This window comes from Rattus norvegicus, chromosome 5, assembly GCF_021556685.1.
Source record: "Rattus norvegicus strain SHRSP/BbbUtx chromosome 5, alternate assembly SHRSP_T2T, whole genome shotgun sequence".
Lineage (NCBI taxonomy): Eukaryota > Metazoa > Chordata > Mammalia > Rodentia > Muridae > Rattus > Rattus norvegicus.
In genome coordinates, this window is record NC_141538.1 from 82,945,320 (window position 1) to 82,966,094 (window position 20,775).

The 20,775-nt window shown below is 42.5% G+C and overlaps 1 protein-coding gene across 2 annotated transcripts in view; it reads right to left on the reverse strand.

The window, feature by feature from the left end:
• Positions 1-1,641: 1,641 nt before the first annotated feature.
• Tnfsf8 (TNF superfamily member 8) overlaps positions 1,642-20,775 on the reverse strand; it is a 28,768-nt gene continuing 9,634 nt past the window's right edge. Inside the window, 3 exon segments of one of the 2 annotated variants that reach the window (NM_001319033.2) lie at positions 1,643-4,977; positions 7,293-7,364; positions 19,584-19,626. In NM_001319033.2, coding sequence (NP_001305962.1) covers positions 4,583-4,977; positions 7,293-7,364; positions 19,584-19,626 — 510 coding nt within the window. In that variant the 3' untranslated portion in view covers positions 1,643-4,582. 2 annotated transcript variants of the gene reach the window in all.

The window sequence follows — 20,775 nt, forward strand, 5'->3', positions numbered from 1 at the left end:
AGGAATTAGATAATGGAGGAATGGTCAAGGTATGAAGGAAGGATCCTGAAAGACTGCCAGGAGGAAGACAACAGCCAATTGCAGTAAGTCTGTCCATACTGAGACTGTGTCTGATAGGAATCCACGAGAGGGGACAGACTTCCTTTTAGCACATTACTGAGACCAACTAGAGATTGACCATAGCACTTTAAAAAGGTACAGATTGAGCCTTTATGTGCAGCTCCTACCCATAGTGCGATGCACAGTGGCAGTCATCCCTTCAATAATCAGGCTATCAGGAGTCTGGTTCTTCCTGAACCACAACACTGCTATCAGAAACCGGAAACCATTGCAATTGGGAGGCTGCCCCACTGCCGTGGGCAATATTGCATTGCCAAAATCATGCTTTCCCAGCCCCTTTAGCCTCCCTGTGATGTATTGTGTTAGCAAGTGAACACTGGAACTTGTGCCAATACCACTGCGGAGTGAAACCAAGTGCCATTTCACAGCTGTGCTTGCTGACTGAGTGGACAAACATTCCCAAGTCCTGCTCATCTCAGACTCAACAGCACTGGAGTCCTAGTGACTGGGGTAAGGGGAGTATGTTTTAGCTTTGCAATATCTAGATTGCATACTAAGAGATTTGCAACATACAGTGTATAATTAATGAGAGTATCATTTAGCCAGGATGGTAACTACAAGTTTTGTTTGCTTTGTTTTGTTTTAACTTGGTCCTTGCTGGAAATGTGAAATATTTCTTCTGGGTTGAAAAGATGCAATTCTGGAGAAACTACTGCCCTGGCTGGTGCATGCGAGCCTTCATTGTAAAGTCTCAGGAGAGAGCCATGGGTAGAGTCCAATGGCTACGGAAGGTGAATGGCTGGATCTAAGAATAAAATCAAGCTGTGGATGTAGTTTTACAGGAATTGGAAGAAAACTGTCATTCAATTTCACAAAAGTGAATTATCACCCCATGAGATACTGGGGAAGATGGGGGGAAAAGCAACCTGGACCAGACACAAAGAATCTACACGATTGATCTTGGTTCAAGAACCTTTCTCTGGGATGTTTCATCGTCCCTGTGCATGTTGATATTCTTTAATAACTCTCCAGAAGAAGAAAAAGAAGAACCGAATCTAGAAAAGATCCAGAGTACCTTGGAAAGGCATTGGTGCAAATTCACTTGCCATGATTGTTCACACTGGTACCTTCCATGAGGCTTGTGGCACACTGGAGCTCAGAACAGAAATGTCGAGTGAGTGGACAGAGAAAAGCAGTTCTCAGAAGAGATAGAAAGGCACTCCCGATCCACAGGACTAAGCTCCCATCCTCAAATGTGGTCACTGAGTCTCTAAGCCCTTATTGGCCACAGTAAAGCCAGCAGCCATAGGGAACGTCTGCTTTCTTTTGTAGAGAGAACTGACAGTGTGAACTGAGAGCTCCCCAAGAGAAGAGAAAGTCTATTTCATCCATAGGTGAAATAAATAGTTAAACCTGAAAGTGAATCCAACATTTGTCTTTATAAGAATGGGCAGAGATACATTAGAGCAATGAAATCAGCATCCCATGTTTAACTGAATGAACTAGATTGAAGCTTTGTTTTTCCACCTGAGTAAATCTTAACACTTTGGTATTACATAAAACATTGCAAGTCACGAAATGTCATATAAAGTATATCTTTTATTAAAAAATTTAAAAGGCACACAAAATTGTTCCATATATTCTTATTTAGAAAACCAATGTGAGTTTATGTAAATGAAAAGCAGGCACAGATTTCCAGACAGCAGTTATGACTCCTTGGAGAGGGAGTAGGGGATGGAAGAGTGTGGCTAAGCTCTATCTCCATTTTTTTTAAAAAAATGAAGCAGATGGAAATCTGGAAAAATATTAATAATAATTAAATAAGCTGATGAAGCCTAGGAAAAATATTATTTTCACTTCTTAATTAAAAATAAATATAAGCATATACAAGCTTTGAAATTCCCAATTCCCTGAACTAGACTAAGCAGATGATATGTAAAACATGACTGGAAAAATATGCACACATGCACATGCACATATGTGCATATATGCACACACATGTACACCTATATATGTATAGGTTCAAACTAAACAGTAAGTTTTATTATTTTTTAATCTAAAAATAGTATTGGCTTGATCCTAAACTCCTTTGGTTCTGAGGGTTGTAACATAGCTCTTGCCCTCTTCTGTGACTCAGTTATGGGCCAAATCTACAGAAGATGGAGATGAAGTGGCTGGGGCACATAGAGGAGGGCAGAGGACTGCCTTGGTGCGGGGGCTGTTTCAGTGTGGGGCTGGAGAGATGTGACCTGAAGCCTTTCCTAAAAGCCGTGGGAAGTCCAAGAAAGCCTGATGAGAAAGAGCAGAGCTGGGGTCAGGGGCTGGATGAAGTCCTTGAGGACTGGATAGGGACTGGTGTTCTCTGGATTTCTACACAATGGGAAACCCACCAGGGCTAACTGACCTCACACCAGAGGTGGAAGATTTCATCAACTAAAACAAACTTTTCAAAGACAATTTTCATCAAGTTTGTGAGTGCATGGCATATAAATTCACTGAATTTTCACTAAGCAAATATGGGTTTTAGGTAGCCTAAGCATCCAGTTAGAAAAATGATGTGCTTGCACGTATGTGGTGATAATTAATCTTCATTGTCAAGTTGACAGGATTTGGAATCTACTGGGACACACATGCCTGGCTGATTTTAAGATAGTGTCTCTTGAGAGATTCAACTACATGTTGTAGACCTATTCTGAAGGTGGGCAGCACTGTCTTATTGACTAGAATTGCAGACTGAATAAATGGAGAAAAGGGGGAAGAGAGATGCATACCAACGTCCATCTCTCTCTACTTCATGACTGCGGACCCAGTGTGACCATCCCCCCACATTCCTGCTGCCTTGCCTTCTGGCCATTGTAGACTGTAGCTTTTCTTAAAGTGTGATCCAAAATCAATCTTTTTCTTCAGTTGTATCTATCAAGCACTCTGTCACATCAATGAAAAATATATTATTACAGATATGCCAGAAAGTCCCACGGGGGGCAAGTTAATCCTCAAAAATATCATAGTTTAGTTTTAAACACCTGGACTGTCCACTTCTTATGTCCACTCCAGCTGACTTATTAATAATTGTTGGCTATATTTGTTTCCATTTTGCTACATTTCACTTTTTTAGATGAAGTGACCCTATCTTCAGTGGTTGGCTTTCTGAGCACAGCGTGACAGAGACTGTTATTAGGAAAAGATCAAATCATAGTACAAAAGGCAGGTACTTCTACCTAGAGGACAGCCTCAGAAAAATGAACTGGAGTCTTTCTTGACTTCGAATCTGAAAGGGGAGAACATTTGCTTGGCTCTCATATAGGTTCCTCTAGAATGCATGTGTTGATTTAATCTCAGAATCACTTGCCCCTCATTTGAGTACAGCACACATATGACAGGTCTCCTTAGTGTCCAGCATGGCAGTCTCCACACCTGATTCTATTTGACCATGCAAGAACCTGACCTGTACCAGGCAACTACTTTTCCAATAATCAGAGAGGAGGACACCTAAGCGGAGGTTGACAAGAGTTACTCTTCGTTTTCAGTTTTGTTTCTCTGGGTTCCTCTCACATCAGAAAAGCTATATTTTCTTCTTTTCCTTTTAAATATTTCGAGCCTCTTTTTGAACCATTGTTTTTCTCCTTTCCCTCAGAAGAGCTCCTATTTTACTCCATCCTCTCATGCAGCACTGACAGGACTTGCTTTCCTCAGTGAAGTATAACTCCCAGGGGTCCGCATATCAGATGATTTGTCAGAAGTCTGTCTCCCACAATGCTATAGAAACAGCAACCTTGACGAGTCTAAGAGAACTGCGTGGCCTCTCTGGTCAGGAGAAGCTGTTAATGTTTGCTGTCCAGGAGTTCTTCCCACTTTCAAGGTTCGCATTGTCAACAAATTTGGGGGTGGTTACTTAAAAACTGCACATAGAATGGATTTGAGGCAGAAAATGCCACCACATACATCTCAGGAGATGGCAGAAGCTACTCCCCTAGGTGAGAGACAGGATTACCTGGCCCATTACAAAGAGGTTGGAGTATCATATTACACGGCAGCATGGAAATCCTTATGACTTGCTGAGATGACCGGCAGACAGACATTACTGGTTCATCAGTTTCCTCATGCCATGGGAGGCTTTTTGATCTCTTGAGAAGCTCAGCTCAACAGTCTTATCTTCTAAGTTGAGGAAGAAAGTGTTGGGGAAATGTAAATCCCATCTCCTACTTTTTCAGATTCAGACCCCGAGTTCCAGGAGGAGGAAAAATGGCTCAAGGTCAGTGAATTAGTGGTTATATTGAGACAACTTGACCCCTTTTAGTGCCTATGTAGGTCTCTGTCCACACACTGCACCCTGCCTGGCTGTGCATCTGATGCAGACCTCGCCTTCTAAACCTTGGGCTTGTGTCTTTCCATAGGACAGAAGGAGAAGTACACTAACTCACATGCTTAGTTTGAGTTGTCCTGATATTTTCTTTGTCCCATGTTTGGACAGATGAAGTACTGTATGGTAGACAGCATTTTCATAAAGGTTAAGAGTAGCTATTCAGTCTGAGCTACTATATAGGAAGACGGACAGCACGTTATCAAGAGGGAAAGTGTTTGTATCCACATACTGGAAATTATCCACCCGGACAGATATGGTAGAGTTGACCTGTAGGTAATGCAGCAAGAACTGAGAGAGATTATGGTAGATGTTCTTGCCTTGAACTCCAGACTCACACACTGTTACCAGTGCCTGCTTTTTGATCTTGGAATTGATGACGAGCTGCAGTGTCAGGTCCATGGAATGATTTGAGCACTGCACGAGAAATTGCAGTTGACAAATGATGAAGTACCAGCCTGGGAATTGGACCACCAGGTTCCCATCCTGGTATACGAGTCCGTGGATGGTACCGTCTTGGTTCCATGATAGTTTGGCACTGTTGAGATGTTTCGACACTGGAAAGATAGAATTATTACTCATATGTTAGGTACATGTTGGAAACCTCTTTTGCAAGGTTCCCACTCAGCATCTCTGTTTTCTAGATGGGTGCCTATCATCCCAAATATTTAAACATCTTCTGAAGTACTCTTTCTAGAATATTCTCCCATAGCTGATTTTACTTAGGAAGTCACAGGAAGAAAACCATGCTCTCTTTTGTTCAATGCTCAAAGTACAGGGTTGGATCACACACAACACTGCATTGGAAAACAAAAAACCTCATAGAAGAGTTTTCTAATGGAGGGCAGCTCCTGCAGATGACTTTCTTTTAATTATGATCATATGATATTTCATATCATATGATAGTTGTTAATATTTTCTTTTTACCTTTGTTCAGTGTGTAAGTGTGTGTGTATATGTTTTTGTGTTAGACTCAGGCATGTGTGCAGGTGGAGGTGCAGGTGTCTGTGTACATGTGTGTGTTTAGCCCAGAAGACAACCTTGGGTATCAGTCTTTACACAGTACCAGTATGGACAGTATTGCTTTACCATCTGTCTTGTTTCTGTTTTTTAAAACAAAGGTTTATTATTATTTCTGTGTATTTGTCTCTATGAGTATAAGCAATGTGAATGTGTTTTGTGTCTACAGAGGCCAGGAGAGGGCATCAGATACCCTGGAGATGGAACTACAGGCAGTACATACATGTTGTGAATGTTGGGAAACAAATTTGGGTCTTTCTGGAAGAGAAAGTGCTCTTAACTGCTGAGCCATTTCTCCAGTTCCATAACTTTGTTTTTGATACAGGGATTTTCACCATCCAGACTCTTGCCCAGTAGGCTAAGCTGGTCAGCCAGCGTGCTCCAGGGATTCCTTTGCCTTTGCCATGGTAGTACTGGGACCATGTTTGGATTTTAAAAAGCAGAGTCCTGGACTCCAGCTCAGATCTTCATGCTTAAAATTCAATCACTTGACTGCCAACACCATTTCCCTAGCTCCTCGATCTTTTAGACCACACCCACCTAGGCTGTATTTTGCACAAGGTCTATGCTGTTGTGTTATTTCTCGGTGAATGGTCATTTCATATTTTGATAGGCATTGCAGCTGCTGTCAGAGCTGTGACATTTAATACTGTTCAATTTCAGTATTGAGTTTTTCAAGAGACTCTATTAACTTTCGAATTTAAGATAAAATAAAAGTATGTTGTGCGCATGCATAAAAATCAACAATGAAACTTATTATCACAGGCAATTAATATGTGCTGATAAAAAACAAGATATACCCTTTAATATGGGCTGAAGATTTGAATGTCTCCTTTCTTTAAAGGGCAATCAAACATCCTTGCATGGGCCCCTCATGCACACAGCAAGGGACCCAGCATGTAGGATTATAGAAAAGCAGAGAATTAACAGCCTCTAAGCAAAACTGTTTGTGTGAAAGCCAAGTCTCCAAGTCCTAACAAAAAAAAAAAGCACTGACTGGTAAAGGTGCTTCAGAATTAGGAGGCTGGCATGCTGGTTTTAATTGATTCAATGCTTTCTCTTCAATCCTTGTTGCAATTCAATGGAAAGGCAAGGACTAATGTAACTGCAAAATGGGATTTTTTTTTAAATGAGCAAAATGGCTATTGGGAGAATCTTGGCCATCTCTTCCGTGGCTCATTCTTTCACGTTCTAAGTGCCTCTTACTGTTTCACTTACAAAAGACTCTTACCTGAAGCACACTGCAATATGCAAACAGGCCCTGTGCCAAGGAGCTCATTAAGCTGTCAATCTGGGGACCAGGCGATTTTGTAGTTCCCCTGTGAATAACTTCATAGGGGCAGAGAGGAAGCCGTTCTTTCTTTGCATTAGGAAAAAGATTGCATTTGGCACAAACTAGTAAGCTAGTGCGTAGTCGTGGTCGTGGTCGTGGGGGTAGTGGAAGAAGGAGGATATGATGTAGTCAAGGGATAAAAGTGTCTTCAAAGGACAGATAGGAAACCTAAAGGAGTGAATGAAGTGGTTCCCATCTGCTGAGGGAGCAGTTAAACACCTGCCCATCTGTCCAATATGGCCCCTAACGTAGCTCCCTCAATACTCTTGGTTTTTATTTTTTAACTGTGCCGTTTCTAACCAAACTCTTTTTCCCCCATCAAATGGGGGCTGAGAGAAGAGCCTTGTAGATTTGGAGAAAAGTACTCTCATCTTCTTATTCTAAGACATTGAAATTCAATTTATAAAAAGTATGATATAGGCTAAGAACATATTTACATGTCACTTTCAGCCAGAGGAGTCTAGCTGGGACCTCTGGATTAGAAGTTGGCATAAGACATCTCTAGCTTTGGCTACTGACCTTGGAGGTAGGCCCATGACTTCTTGGATGGAGTCCTTTTCAGGGTACATAAGAGGTCCTCTGAGCAATTTCCTAAAACAAGATCAGATGTGAGTTGTCTCTGGGGACTGCAGACAACCACATCTTTTTCTGTGACCCACTGAGATGAAATTGACTAGTCTGTTCCTGTTCCTGAGGTTAAATTAAACACACACACACACACACACACACACACACACACACACACACACCCCACTAACAACACCAACACCAACAATAACAACAATCCCCAAACTTGTTCTCATTTTGCTGTTAAGTAGCCTAGGATTTTCACAGTTCTAAGGTTTTCTTCTGCTTGGACTGTTACAGAATACTGTAGAAGTTAGCCAGATGTGATCTAGTTCCAATAGCATGCTGGGCACCATTCTTGACAGTTCTCATGAAAGGTGTTATTGAACGCCTCCAATAGGTTGAATGAGACCTATATTCTTCAGCCTGAACACCAGTCTCTCCAACAGCAACACTGATGCAGGTTTTGCTACCCAGCATCCTCAACTCTGCTTTTACCAGCATCAGCTAATCTGATTCTCAGACTAACCCAGGGCCAACTTTTATGCTTGAAGACACTCAAGGACATACTCAGGGTTAAGTGTCCATGTAGAAATATGAGGATTCCCTATATCTGCCTCACCTAGACAGCAAAGATAGAAACATCCCCTTCGATTTTAAGAGGACAAAACACTAATGACATCTTAGTAGGAAGCCTCCCTTCTGGAGCTTCTTAATAGAGACAAACACACTATTTGTGTCATTATAGCATTAGAGAATAAAAATATTTTTAATATCACCACTGATGATGATAGCTCTTTCTTATTATAACAAGCTCTTTTGTATGCAAAGGACCAAATTATACATTTCTTGCAGTGACTCATGAATTCAATGTATTTGGAGCAAATCTCCTTGTCATTGGGCCGTGGTTCCCCTATCTGGAGAACTGGAAGCTCTCCAAAATGACATTGATATATTTTGATGATGTCACCACAGATGGTCACTCAGTCCATCCTTCAGAGACTAACAGCTCTAAGCTCATGTAAGAGGAGCCATGCCCTGCCTACTGTCTCTGAACAGTATGTCCTGAGCTCCCAGTCACTTTCTTTATCCCATTGCTCAGATTCCAGAAAGTCCCTGGGGACTGCGAACGGCTAAAAGCTAAGCGAAGGGTTCCCTCTGCTGTCTGAGCAAGCTCACTACTAGAGGAACCCCCAGCAGAAGCAGGGCTATTCATCTCTAGCTGCCCTAGCTGCACAAAGGGGTTCTGGCCCATCAAAGACTGAAGGCCAGCTTCTACTCTCTAGATCTTATCCCATAATTATCACCTAAGCAGAGTTTGTGAGGCTTGCTGCTACCCTGCACATACTCATAGGGTGTGCAATCAGACCTCTGATCCTGAAGTGTAATAGTCTAAGGAACCGTGACTCTTGTTCAGCCTCATCTTTAAGACTAGGACATCAACCAGAAGAAACCAGAGAGATGCAAATCTGACCTACTCTTTGCTGGGAATCACTTTCTGCTTTATGTTCCCTACAGATCCTACGGGCTTTTGACTTCTCCCAATCTCTCTAGTCTTAGCCCATACCTTCCCTCATCTCATTTTATTCTGGGTCTTAATAGTACTCAATGTCACCACCACCACTGCCATCTTAACTAATGTTGACTATTTCTGTGACATTGTGCTGAGTGTGCTACAGCCATGATTTCATTTTTCCATTATTTACAACCATCCCATAAGAGATTTAATTTTTACAACCATCCCATGAGAGACAGTTTACAGTTATCTCTGTTATATATCCTAGAAACCGTAGGTTTTCAAAGTTTAACTGGGGAACAAAGATGGAGCAGAGACTGAAGGAATGGCCGAGAAATAACTGCTCAACTTGAGACCTATTCCTTGTGCAAACGCTAATCCCTGACACTATTGGTGATATCTTGTGCTTGCAGACAGGAGCCTGGCATAACTGTCCTCTGAGATGCTCTACCCAGCTGCTCACTGAAACAGATGAAGAGACCCACTGTCAAACATTAGACTGAGGCCAGGGACCCTTATGGAAGAGTTGGGGAAAGGTTAAAGGCCCTAAAGGGGATAGGAACTCCCCAGAAAGACCAACAGTGTCAACTAACCTGGACCCCTGGGAGCTCTTACAGACTGAGCCACCATCAAAGAGCATACATGGGCTGGACAGAGACCTCCAGCACATATGTATCAGAGGACTGCTTTATCCAGCCTCAGTGGGAGAGCATGTGCTTAATCCTGCAAAGATTTGGTGCTCCAGGGTGACAGGGAATACTGGGGACGGCATCCTTGTAGAAGCAGAGGGCGGTATGGGAAGAGGAACTCTGTGAGGGGTGCAGGAAGGAGGCAGCATTTGGGATGTAAATACATAAATGGAAAGGTTAACTGGATTGTTTTTAGCCACATGTCTAGTTGCTGGTAGAGTGGGGATTAAAACTCAGTCAGTGTGACTCTAATGCCCAAACTGATTTATCCCCCAACTCTACTCAAATTTGGAGGCTTGTAGTTCCAGTTCACAGCCATATGAATGTGCTTCCACCCAAACACCTCTGGTTCCTGCCACATGATATCCCCTACCTCTATCAAGCCAGTTGTCCTTTGAAACACATCCTGGCACAGACTACTGTTTAGTCTCTTCTACTGATCATCCAAGAAGATGCATTTGCGGAATGGAGTCAACTAGTCCATCTCTCCTATTTCCTTCTGTTGTTCTGGCCAACCCAGTACTAAGGGCATCAGTGTAGTGAGTAGTGTGCTCGGCTTGCTTTTTCCCCCTGACAGGAAGAACATTGGCCTTACTCTCACAGATTCTGTCAAATTAGTTAGGAAAATAGGATTCATGCCCTTGACCAAAGCCAGGCTGTCACAACAAAGACAGGCTCTATCTCTCTGGTCCAAAGGTCCCTCTGTATCAGATGGCTTGTGGTGATAACTGCAAGAGCTGAGCATCTACAAACAGATGGTGGCAGAGGTACAAGCCCAGGCTTGTCTCTCCCACATGCAGGCATTTTTTTCTTCTGTTTTTTCCCCTTTGGTCTTCATGTGTATAGTGGGGTGACCTCAGTTGTAATTCTGAGAAAGCCAATAATGGAAAAAGTCTATCTTATTTTGAAGCATTTGCATTTCCTGAAGTCAAATGGCAGGCATACTTTAGTTTTTCTTAAAGAATTGATTAGATGGTTTCGTGCTAAAGAAGAAGCACGGACTTCTTCTAAGAATGGCATTGTTGGAGATGGTTCAAGGAGGAGCTGGTTAGTGAGAGAGTGACACTGTCGAACTTGAAGAAGACCCTGGAGGAGGCACCCTCTCTGTTACTTCACATTTGGAGGTGTCAGCAGAAGCAGCGTGAAGGATGCTTGGTAGGGTTGAAAAATCAAGAGTCTCAGTGGTGTTTGAAGGCTTAAAAAGCTCTCAGCTAACAAATAGCACCACTCTGACCTCCCTTCCTCCCACATGGTACCAGGGCAGACCTACAAAATGTCCTAAGTTAGAACTCAAGTCACAGAGATGGCAGCTTGGCTATTTGGCCGGTCAAGTTGTTCAAGGAGTGGGTTGGCCACTTTGAAAATCTCAGGACTCTTGCTAAGACCTAGACAATATTGTGTGGAGTGTCAATCATGTACCTCAAGTCTCTTCAGCTTGAGGACCCATGATAAGATAGTCTATTGTGGATATGAAGACCTGTGTAGGGGACCCCTAACAGTAGGGATCCTGCCATAGCCCCAGAGCTTTGTGGACTGAGCATCCAGACTGTAGACTGTATCTCTGCTCTCTGTCTCCCCAGTGACTGAGTCTGGAGGGGCTTAGTATGAGAGATGGAATATGGAAACTCTCTGAAGATGGAGGCTAAGTTGATGTTTGGATGTTGGGATTCTGTAATATTCCCTTTCAGATCTTAGCGTTCCTCTTTAGATGGAGAATGTTGTTGATTGAGATGTAGCAATGCCTTTCTAGATCATTCTAGAACAGCGAGGGTTAAATGGAGGAGAAATGAGTCTGTAGCCATTTCTCACAATGAATCTGAAACCTCAAGACACAGCTGGAGGGTATCCCTGAGAAGGCAGCCCCAGTGAGCCTTCCTGATCCTCTAGTCTGGGAGAAAGTCAGAGTCAAGTCACATGTCGGGAAATTGGGATTTTGAGTCAGATGATTTGTGAGCCAAATCCTAGTCAACTTCTTCAGAACCTCCTATAAGGACCAGGCAGATGGTGCTTCTCAGAGAGCATGTGGTTCTCGTGAAGGTGTTGGACCCGTCATTTCCCTTTTCAGTGAAGTACGCACAATCCACACCGATGTGTAGCTAATGTGACATAACTCAAAATTACAGACGTCAAGTAACTAGTACAACACATGGCTGGTCGTGATTCTGAAAATGTGAGGTCGCTTTTCTTCTTGTCTCCTTTTCTTGCTTTCTTGGCACAGCTCTGAGATGCCACGCAGAGAAGATTGGATAATGAGATGCTCATTAAAACGAAACACTGTATTACCTGTCAGAATAGACTTTCTCACTTCTCTACACAATTGTTTGAGTCTCTCTGATTTTTTGGGGGGTGGGCGTGGAGACATCTTGGAAATATTTTTATCTTTGAAGAAACAGAGAGCTCTTTAGTTTCTCTTCCCTTGGAGAACACTCAGGAAAATCCCAACAGCGCCATCTAGAGGAATCTTCATTCCTGGCAGCATTTGGGCTCAATGTGAACTCTTATCCTGGTGGGCATTGTGCAAAGGATCAGTTCACAGACATTCCTTCAAATCTAACTATTTCCTTGATGCTACCAGACCAAGGTCATTTCTGATAATAGACAGAAATCTCAAGAGAAGTCATATGTAAAAGGGAGACTCTGGATTCACAACAGTCCTTGAAAAAAAAAAATCCCTGATGGATAGCATGCTTACTGTTGAACCCAGAGAAAGCAATGAATAAAAATGGGTTGAAATCAAATTAGGTTTCACATCAATACTATGAAGACTCTTGGGAGCTGTAAGTCCATCAAGTGCTGACCTGTTGTGTTATGTAAGGTAAACACATCTGGCTCTAGGGCACTTCATTGTAGTTAATGCATACTAAAGGCTGATTGATGGACCTGGCAGTGTTGGGGGCGGGGTGCGGTTTAAGAAACATCTTAAAATCCTTCTAACATTCTAAATGGCCTTTACTATGCCATGGCCTATTTGCAATGTGGAAATACAGAAATACTCTCTGGCTGCTAGGTTTTGGCTGAGACACATGTGAGTTCAAATCTCACCCTGGCTACTTACTGGTTATATGGTTTAGCACCAGTACGTGAGAGCCTATGAGCTGTTCTTTCTTCCTCAAAGTGAAAAATAATGTACACCTCCACAGCTTGTGAGAGGATTAAGTGGAATAATATGCAACACTGAGCCTACTGTATACCACACAAACAATATCAAATAGTTGTCTGGTCTGGGGCCTGGGCTAATTGGCTGGCAGAGAACCAAGACCAGAGATGTTGTGTCTGGGACTTGAACAGAATATAAAAAGGAACCAGTTTGAGGTCTAGTACTATCAACCCTTCTCCCCTTCCTCCTCTGTCCCTCTCCTTTTTCTTCCTCCTTCCTCCTCCTTCCTCCACTCTCTTAAAGTGCTAGGATGGTAGGGACGTTGGTATATTCTCTGGAGCTAGAGCCTGCGTGTTGTCTCTGGCAATTCTAGCATCAAATCAAAACGTCTTCATCTTTGTGTTCTCTGCTATTCCCTATACCTCACATCTTCTCCTGCCTTCTCATTCTTTGAGGGGGGTGGGGTGAAAATTGAGAGTGGTGGCTTTAGAACTCTAGCTAGCCTATCCGGGACTCCATTCCACTTCAGTCTGAAGGGCTCACTTCCTGGGCATTTTTCAACAGTGAGATCCCTGATGCCTGTTAGCTCTACCCCGAGCAAAAGAATGTAGGTTTAAGAGCAGGTTTTATTGAGTGTGTTCAGATTGATTGGAGGAACAAATAGGTTCCTTGTGGCAAGTGAAGTAAGTGACTGTCTGAAAAGCAATTTATCCCCATGGGAAAGCATCATATGATGCTGAAAAAGGGGAAGAAGAAAAATGGAAACCAGGAGTAACAAATTGGAGACTTGGGCATTCTGGATCCAGCTCCATCCCTCTCACAGAGTGGGACTCTGCCAGTCAGTGTTTATTCTCCTGAGGGAAGGGGTTGTGAGGACAAGAAGGCTGTCACTCCTTGTGCCATATCTTTGCCATCAGTGTGATTTCTATATGGCGCATGGCCATAGACCATTTGGGTCAGTGAAAAACCGGAGAGAAATTAGTCTCCCTGGCTGTTCAGTTTTCTCATCCTCAGTATTTCTTTATTATATAGCCTACCTCATTTCATGTCTTTTGATGCCCTTTTTCTCCTCTTAGCTTTGGAGGGTATGAATTTGGAGGGTATTTAGGACATACATCCAGGACCTCTGGGTACCATGGGCCACGTAACATTTACAGGAAAGAAACAAAATAAAACAAAACAAAACCCAACTTTCTAATGACAGGATATGGAATCACTCCAGGTTACATGATCCCCTCAAGCTAGTGCCAAAGCACCAGTAGCCCTCTGTTCCAGAACTTAGTGATAGAGTATGCTAGACTTTGAGAAGTTTCTAGTGGCTGGAATAGCTTCAGTTTTTACAAGACAGAGCCCTCCTAGAAGTCTTCACCACATCCTGGGAGACCCTGTACTGTACCATACGTCCATGAGACTATTTCTATAAGTCCTGCATCCTTTCATGGATACTGCTATACAAAGATTCGAGGTTCTGTTGGGTGTGGGGCTGGAAATCAGGGGAGCTGGTCTAGAGCAAGAGTGAGGTTGAATTTTGTCCAAACCCTGAAAATCTTGTCCTGAGAGTGGCAGGAGTAGGACTGCTTCCTCCTTGCTCTGGGGCTGCATGTCCAGGCACATGTAAGCGTTACCACCCCCACCTCCACCACCCTTGAGGGAGTCACAAAGCCTGGTGTCCAGATTATAGGTTAAACTTCATCTCACCATATAAGGACATGTCCTACAAGCACCTGGAATTCCTCTTTATGCAAAGGAAGCATTCCACAGCACCTCAACCCCAGCCAAAGATGTACACTCGTCCCTTCAAGCCCCTACCCATTCCTCAAGGGTTATATAGCCCTTGATTTTCCTCAATAAAGGGAGCCACTACACTTAGAACTGTCTCCACAGAAGGCTGTTTCTCCTAAACTCACTTAGACCGAGATCCTGCCTAACCTACCAGCCCTGGCTAAGTTTCACTCCTACCAGAGCAGCTCCACGTGCAATGGTGCCTGGTGAGGTCTGGAGGGGGAAAAGTAGACTCGGGGCACCAGTTGGAACTCCTAGGAAATCCAGGGAAGAGGGGCTGTAATCTGGGATTTGGACAAATGAACCCAGAGCATGAGTAACATTAGAGAGTCAAAGTTCAGTGGCAGCAAAACATTAGAGTAAGAAATGACGAGAGGATGCAGGAGCCCTGGCTCCAAGCTGCATGTGGAGGAGGTAGATCGTTCCATAGAAGATGGGAGAATAAAATGGACCAGGTGGATAATGCTCTGAGGTCCAGCCAAGTGGGAAAATGAAGGTATAATTTGGTTTCATTTCATGTTCCTGTGGCTCCCTGCAGGAGGCATGTTACCTCTCTCTGCTAGAAGAGAGAGTAAAACCCAGCAGGAAGCAGACTGGACAGGCTTGCCTCCCAGCCTTCCCACTTGTCCATGGATCCCACCGAATGGCTAACAAGTCTCGAGGACAGTGGAGTGAGTGCAAGTTGGCAGTTGACAGGCCTATTCAGGCCAGGAATGACAGGTTTGTGACAGGTTTGTGTTAGGGCTCATTGCTAACATGGGTGTGGTTTGCTGTGGTTTCCCTGTAGCTAAGGATATCCTGTGCTGGGCTACTACCTCGGCATGTGTGCAGAGCCCTGCATCCCAGGCTCTGGTCAGTGCTGACTTCCTGGTTACAACAGCTGTCATGGCACAGGGCTCCCATCCTGGTGGCTTCTGCCCTTGTGACAAACCTCATGCCCCTCACCCCCACCCAGGGCTTTCTCCCAGGAATTTCTGGAAAGTAGGTTTGCCCTACCTGGGATGTCTTGCAACAGTTTTCTTGCTTTCCCTGCCTGCTTCTTTCCTTTTCCAAAAGGACAATTCGTTTCTTGTGTTGACTTAGGATTAGTTTGCGGCTTCAGAATTTCTTCAGACAATTGTCAGGCTATTTCTTTCTGTCTTTATATAGAGGACAAGAGAACTCTACTCTCAGGAAGTGTCAAAGAACTCTGCTGTAGATAGATAGATGATAGATAGATGATAGATAGATAGATGATAGATAGATAGATAGATGATAGATAGATAGATAGATAGATAGATGATAGATAGATAGATAGATGATAGATAGATAGATGATAGATAGATAGATGATAGATAGATGATAGATAGATAGATAGATAGATGATAGATAGATGATAGATAGATAGATAGATAGATGATAGATAGATGATAGATAGATAGATAGATAGATGATAGATAGATAGATAGATAGATGATAGATAGATAGATAGATGATAGATAGATAGATAGATAGATGATAGATAGATAGATAGATGATAGATAGATAGATGATAGATAGATAGATGATAGATAGATGATAGATAGATAGATGATAGATAGATGATAGATAGATAGATGATAGATAGATAGATGATAGATAGATAGATAGATGATAGATAGATAGATAGATAGATGATAGATAGATAGATAGATGATAGATAGATAGATAGATAGATAGATAGATGATAGATAGATAGATGATAGATAGATGATAGATAGATAGATAGATGATAGATAGATAGATAGATAGATGATAGATAGATAGATAGATGATAGATAGATGATAGATAGATAGATGATAGATAGATAGATAGATGATAGATAGATAGATAGATAGATAGATGATAGATAGATAGATGATAGATAGATGATAGATAGATAGATAGATGATAGATAGATAGATAGATAGATGATAGATAGATAGATAGATGATAGATAGATGATAGATAGATAGATGATAGATAGATAGATAGATGATAGATAGATAGATAGATAGATGATAGATAGATAGATGATAGATAGATGATAGATAGATAGATGATAGATAGATAGATAGATGATAGATAGATAGATGATAGATAGATAGACAGATTGTGTGTGTGTGTGTGTACATGTATTTATACGTGTTCATGTGTATTTATGTGTGTAGAAGTCAGAGGTCAACATAGGGTGTCTTCCTCAATTGCTTGCTATATTTCTTAACCTGTTTTTGTTTTTGTTTTTGTTGTTGTTGTTGTTGTTATTTGGTCTTTCCTTTTTCCTCAGAGCTGAGGACTGAATCCAGGGCCTTGTACGTCCTAGGCAAGCATTGTACCACTGAGCTAAATCCCCAATCTCCACTATCTTCTTTCCTAAGACAAGGTTTCTTACTGGACCCAGAGTCTTCCAGTTTGGTTAGGCTGCCTGGCCACTGAGAGCCAGAGTTCTTTCTGTTTCTGTGTTCTCAATGCTTGTATTATTGGTATACCAGCTGCTCCTGATTTTTTTGTGTGGGTGATGGGGATCTGACTCAGGCTCTTATGCTGCACAGGAAGCATTCGCCTACTTACAAGCTTGTGAAAGAAGCACTCTTTCTAGCCCCAACTCTAACTCATTTAGTATGTTTAGTCCAGTGTGATTGGAGAGGAGAAATCTTCCTAAAGAGACCTACCCTGCTGGTGTGGGGGACCAGGTTTTGGCCTCAGATGTTATTTTTCTCCCTCGCTCTATTGCAGAGCCCCCAGTTTGTGGAGTGAAGGCAAGTATAGATGTGCGATAGAAGTCAGAGTCAGGCCATGCACAAGGTGTTGGCTCCTTGAAGCTCAAGTAGGGGTGGCAGAGTAAACCTTGGAGTCTCATATTTGCACTACTGTTGTCTCCTGTAGAGCCCCTAGCAAGTCCCTCTGACTCTTGGATCTCAGAAACTTACGGGCAAACGGAATGTTAATGGCAACATCCCCCATCCCTTCACCCCTGTACTGCTAACTCTCAGGGCTGGTCCTCAGACCAACCCAAAGGAAGTAGGACCAAATTTAATATTTGCAGTGAGGAGTATTATCAGCATCGGCAAATAGAATCTGGTTGTAGAAACCCTGAATTAAAAACAGAGGTTATTTTGTTGTTGTTGTTGTTGTTGTTAGTTCTTGTTCTGATATTCCTAGTCAAGGGCCACGTGAGGAGATGACTGGTAAATGGTCAAATCCATAATTCCCCAAATTGGGGATTTCATGAACTAAAGAAGTTTTTCCCTTAAATGAAAAACTGGGAAGTAACTTGGAGAGTGTATTTTATTTTGCCTCTTATGATCATTAAAACAGAATAAATGACATCTGTATCAATTTCTTCCTGTGATGGGAGGGGCTAACACCAAACCACAGGAGGATGCACTTTCCTGGAGTGTTTTCACCTTAAGTGTAACTGACTGGCTGGCAAAAGGACAACTTTGTCCTTTATTTTTTATTCCATGTAATCTGGGGCTAACTGTAACCCATTGGTTAGAGCTTTATGCTTGGTGAACTTTGATTGGAGTGCTCTACAACCAAGAAAGAACAGCTAGTTGGTATGGCTAGGGTCCTAATACCTAATCAAGGCTATCTTCACTATAGACATTTTGTCCATGGGAGGTGGTTACTGCCCCTTGCCAAATGAAAACTTCCAATCTTACTCAGAAAACTCTAAGTGGAGGTGGTGGCAGGACAATGGAAGCAGAGATGGAGGAATTATGTTTAATCAGGTGGACTGTTCCTTGCAGAGCTCCACAGGAACATACACAACAAGTTAGCAAGGATGTCTAACTCCAAAGCCCATACTGCCTGTACCAGACAAGTCTGCTATTCCAGTCTATGGGCCAAGTCCAAGCACTACTTATTCTGTAAATAATGTCTAGGGGTATGTAGTCATGCCCATAGATTCGTGTGTTTTCAGGCTCTCCTAATTATGGTAACTGCATGACTGATTTCAGCCAAGGCACCCAAAGCCTAGAATATTTACTACCCAAATCCTTGCAGACAGTGTCTGTGACCTACACTTTTACTTGTTCTTTTATTGCATAACTGGTTATCTACACAAGTGAGGAAATAAGACCAAATACTAGGCTCTAAGTGGTTTTGGCCAATAATGAGATTATTCATTAATCTTAAAAGATTCAGAAGGCTGCTGTCCGCCTAGGGCTCCTTGCCCGAACATTCTAAGTCTTCAGTAGGATGCCCTGAAGGAAAGAAGCTACAAATGTGTTGCTGCTGTGAGGAGCTGCGTCAGTTTTTCTATGTCCTCTGAACCCAAAGAGGCCCAGCACCTCTACCCTAGTGTCCATGAAGGTCGATCTACCCATCTCATCTTCTTTCCTTTCCTCATCTACTTCTGTGGTTAGGCAGCTGTACTTGGTACCTGGACTCTGAAAATTGTGAGTGGAGCTAAGGTGGGGATTGATATTTTGAATAGAATACACTGAGTCAGGGTCAAGGACCTTTTGGTTTAGCCTGTATGATCAAAGCAAGACACTTTGTCTCTCTGTCTGATTTTTTATTCTTTGAGCCATGAAAAAAACTAGTCAGATGACCTTGGGTTTGATCTTCAACGTTAATTGAACTCTGCATATATCCCCTTAGGAACTAGTAGGGGAAATAAGTTAAAGCTCCTGTGACTGGTAATGTAGAGGGAAGAAGTCTGTTTTCATAGACCTTAAACTTCATTAGGTATTTTGGCTAGTTGACCAGTTATTTGACCATTGGTTTATGCTGGGTGTCATGCCACACAGTTATGATCTGGCCCTGATTAGCTCATCTAGAACCACAATGATCGTGTTTAATGAATGTGTAACAGAGTCTTCTGTGTGGAAAATGGTATCAAGATTCATAGGCAAATTTGTTCAGGTTAGGGCTTCTGGCTCAAAATTCAAGGCTATCGAGGTCCACAGCTTGGCTACGGCAATGGTATTGTTAGTGAGAGTGTGACAGGCAGGAGGGAGGTTTGTGTGCATTAGCACAATGATCAGGGGTTACCAGATGAGCCAGAAGCATCAGCTTGTCTCATTCAGCCCCAGCTTCCCTCTGCCCCACTCTGGAAAGAGTGACAGCATTTCTGTTTGATAAATAGGCATCACACACTGTGGTGTCATCTGCATGATTCACTACACAGTCATTCCTAAAGCTGAGCTCTTACCTCCTTTAAGGGGGACCGACTCAGTTGTTTTTGGAGTGGAGTCCTGAAAGGGAATAGAAAAAAGGGCAGAGTGAGGGCACCACTGAGGTACAACAACTTATCTTCCTTTTCACCTTGGGAGTCCTCAGAGCACTGTGCAATTTAGAACCCACCCACCCTTAGACCCTTAAAGCTTGAATATTCATTCATTAATCGATGATAGTGTACTTCCTATCCATGCCAGCTTACCTGTCTACCAGAAACATGAGATAGGTGTCACCATCCACATCTCACAAACAAGAAACAAGACGACATGACTTGTCCACGGATACACAACAAGCTCGTGTAGCTCGCAACCACGGCTGGAGCTTCCGCATTCCAGTCAAGAGCTTTCTTACTCTCCACACATAGTATTTTTTTTCCCCTCTTAAGTTGACATATGAGCGAATGAAGTGAATAAATATACACACTCCCTTCTTTACACATTCGGTTCATCTAAAAGTGTTGTATACATACCTGGAAGACATCCTTCTACCTTGCTTGTGGTTGGAAACTGTGAATTGTTTTATTAGTGTTTATATTCCAAACATTATATTGTATCATAAGTAAACAGGCCTCTGACCTCATGGATTTATCATAAGCTTATAGCCAGATATAATTTGCAAATATTCATAAATATGTAGCACAAAGGTGTATTTGTTTAGTCACATGATATTCCATAAGATTTATATAATAATTATAAATGTCTACATAGACTTTTAAGTAAATGAGTAAGAGATTGATAGAAGCATTGTCTGCTAAAGAGGAAACTGTGCTGGGAGTCAGAGGGGATTAAAGAGAAAAGTAGTTAGTGTGTTCTGTCAAGGAGGCCATAGAGATGGAGGGGCACTGGTTTCCAAAAGATTCCTCAGAGACTAGCTTTCCACTGTCCCTTATTTCACACATCAGCTTAGAGAGGCATGTAAGTGGCCTTCCACAAGGAGTAGAATGCCACATTTGCCTTTTGGCCTGTATAAGTCACAGTCACCTCTGGTACACTTAGTTGAGATAAATATAAACACTAGAAGTGGGTGAATATTTTCATGGGAAAAGTAGTTTCCTAATGTCTACCAAGGCTGAAAGTTGGCAACCAACCATATCTGACTTTTTTAGTGTTCTGTGCAAGAGCTGATGACTATCTGGAGGTATCATTTTAAGTTGTTTTCTCAAGAGC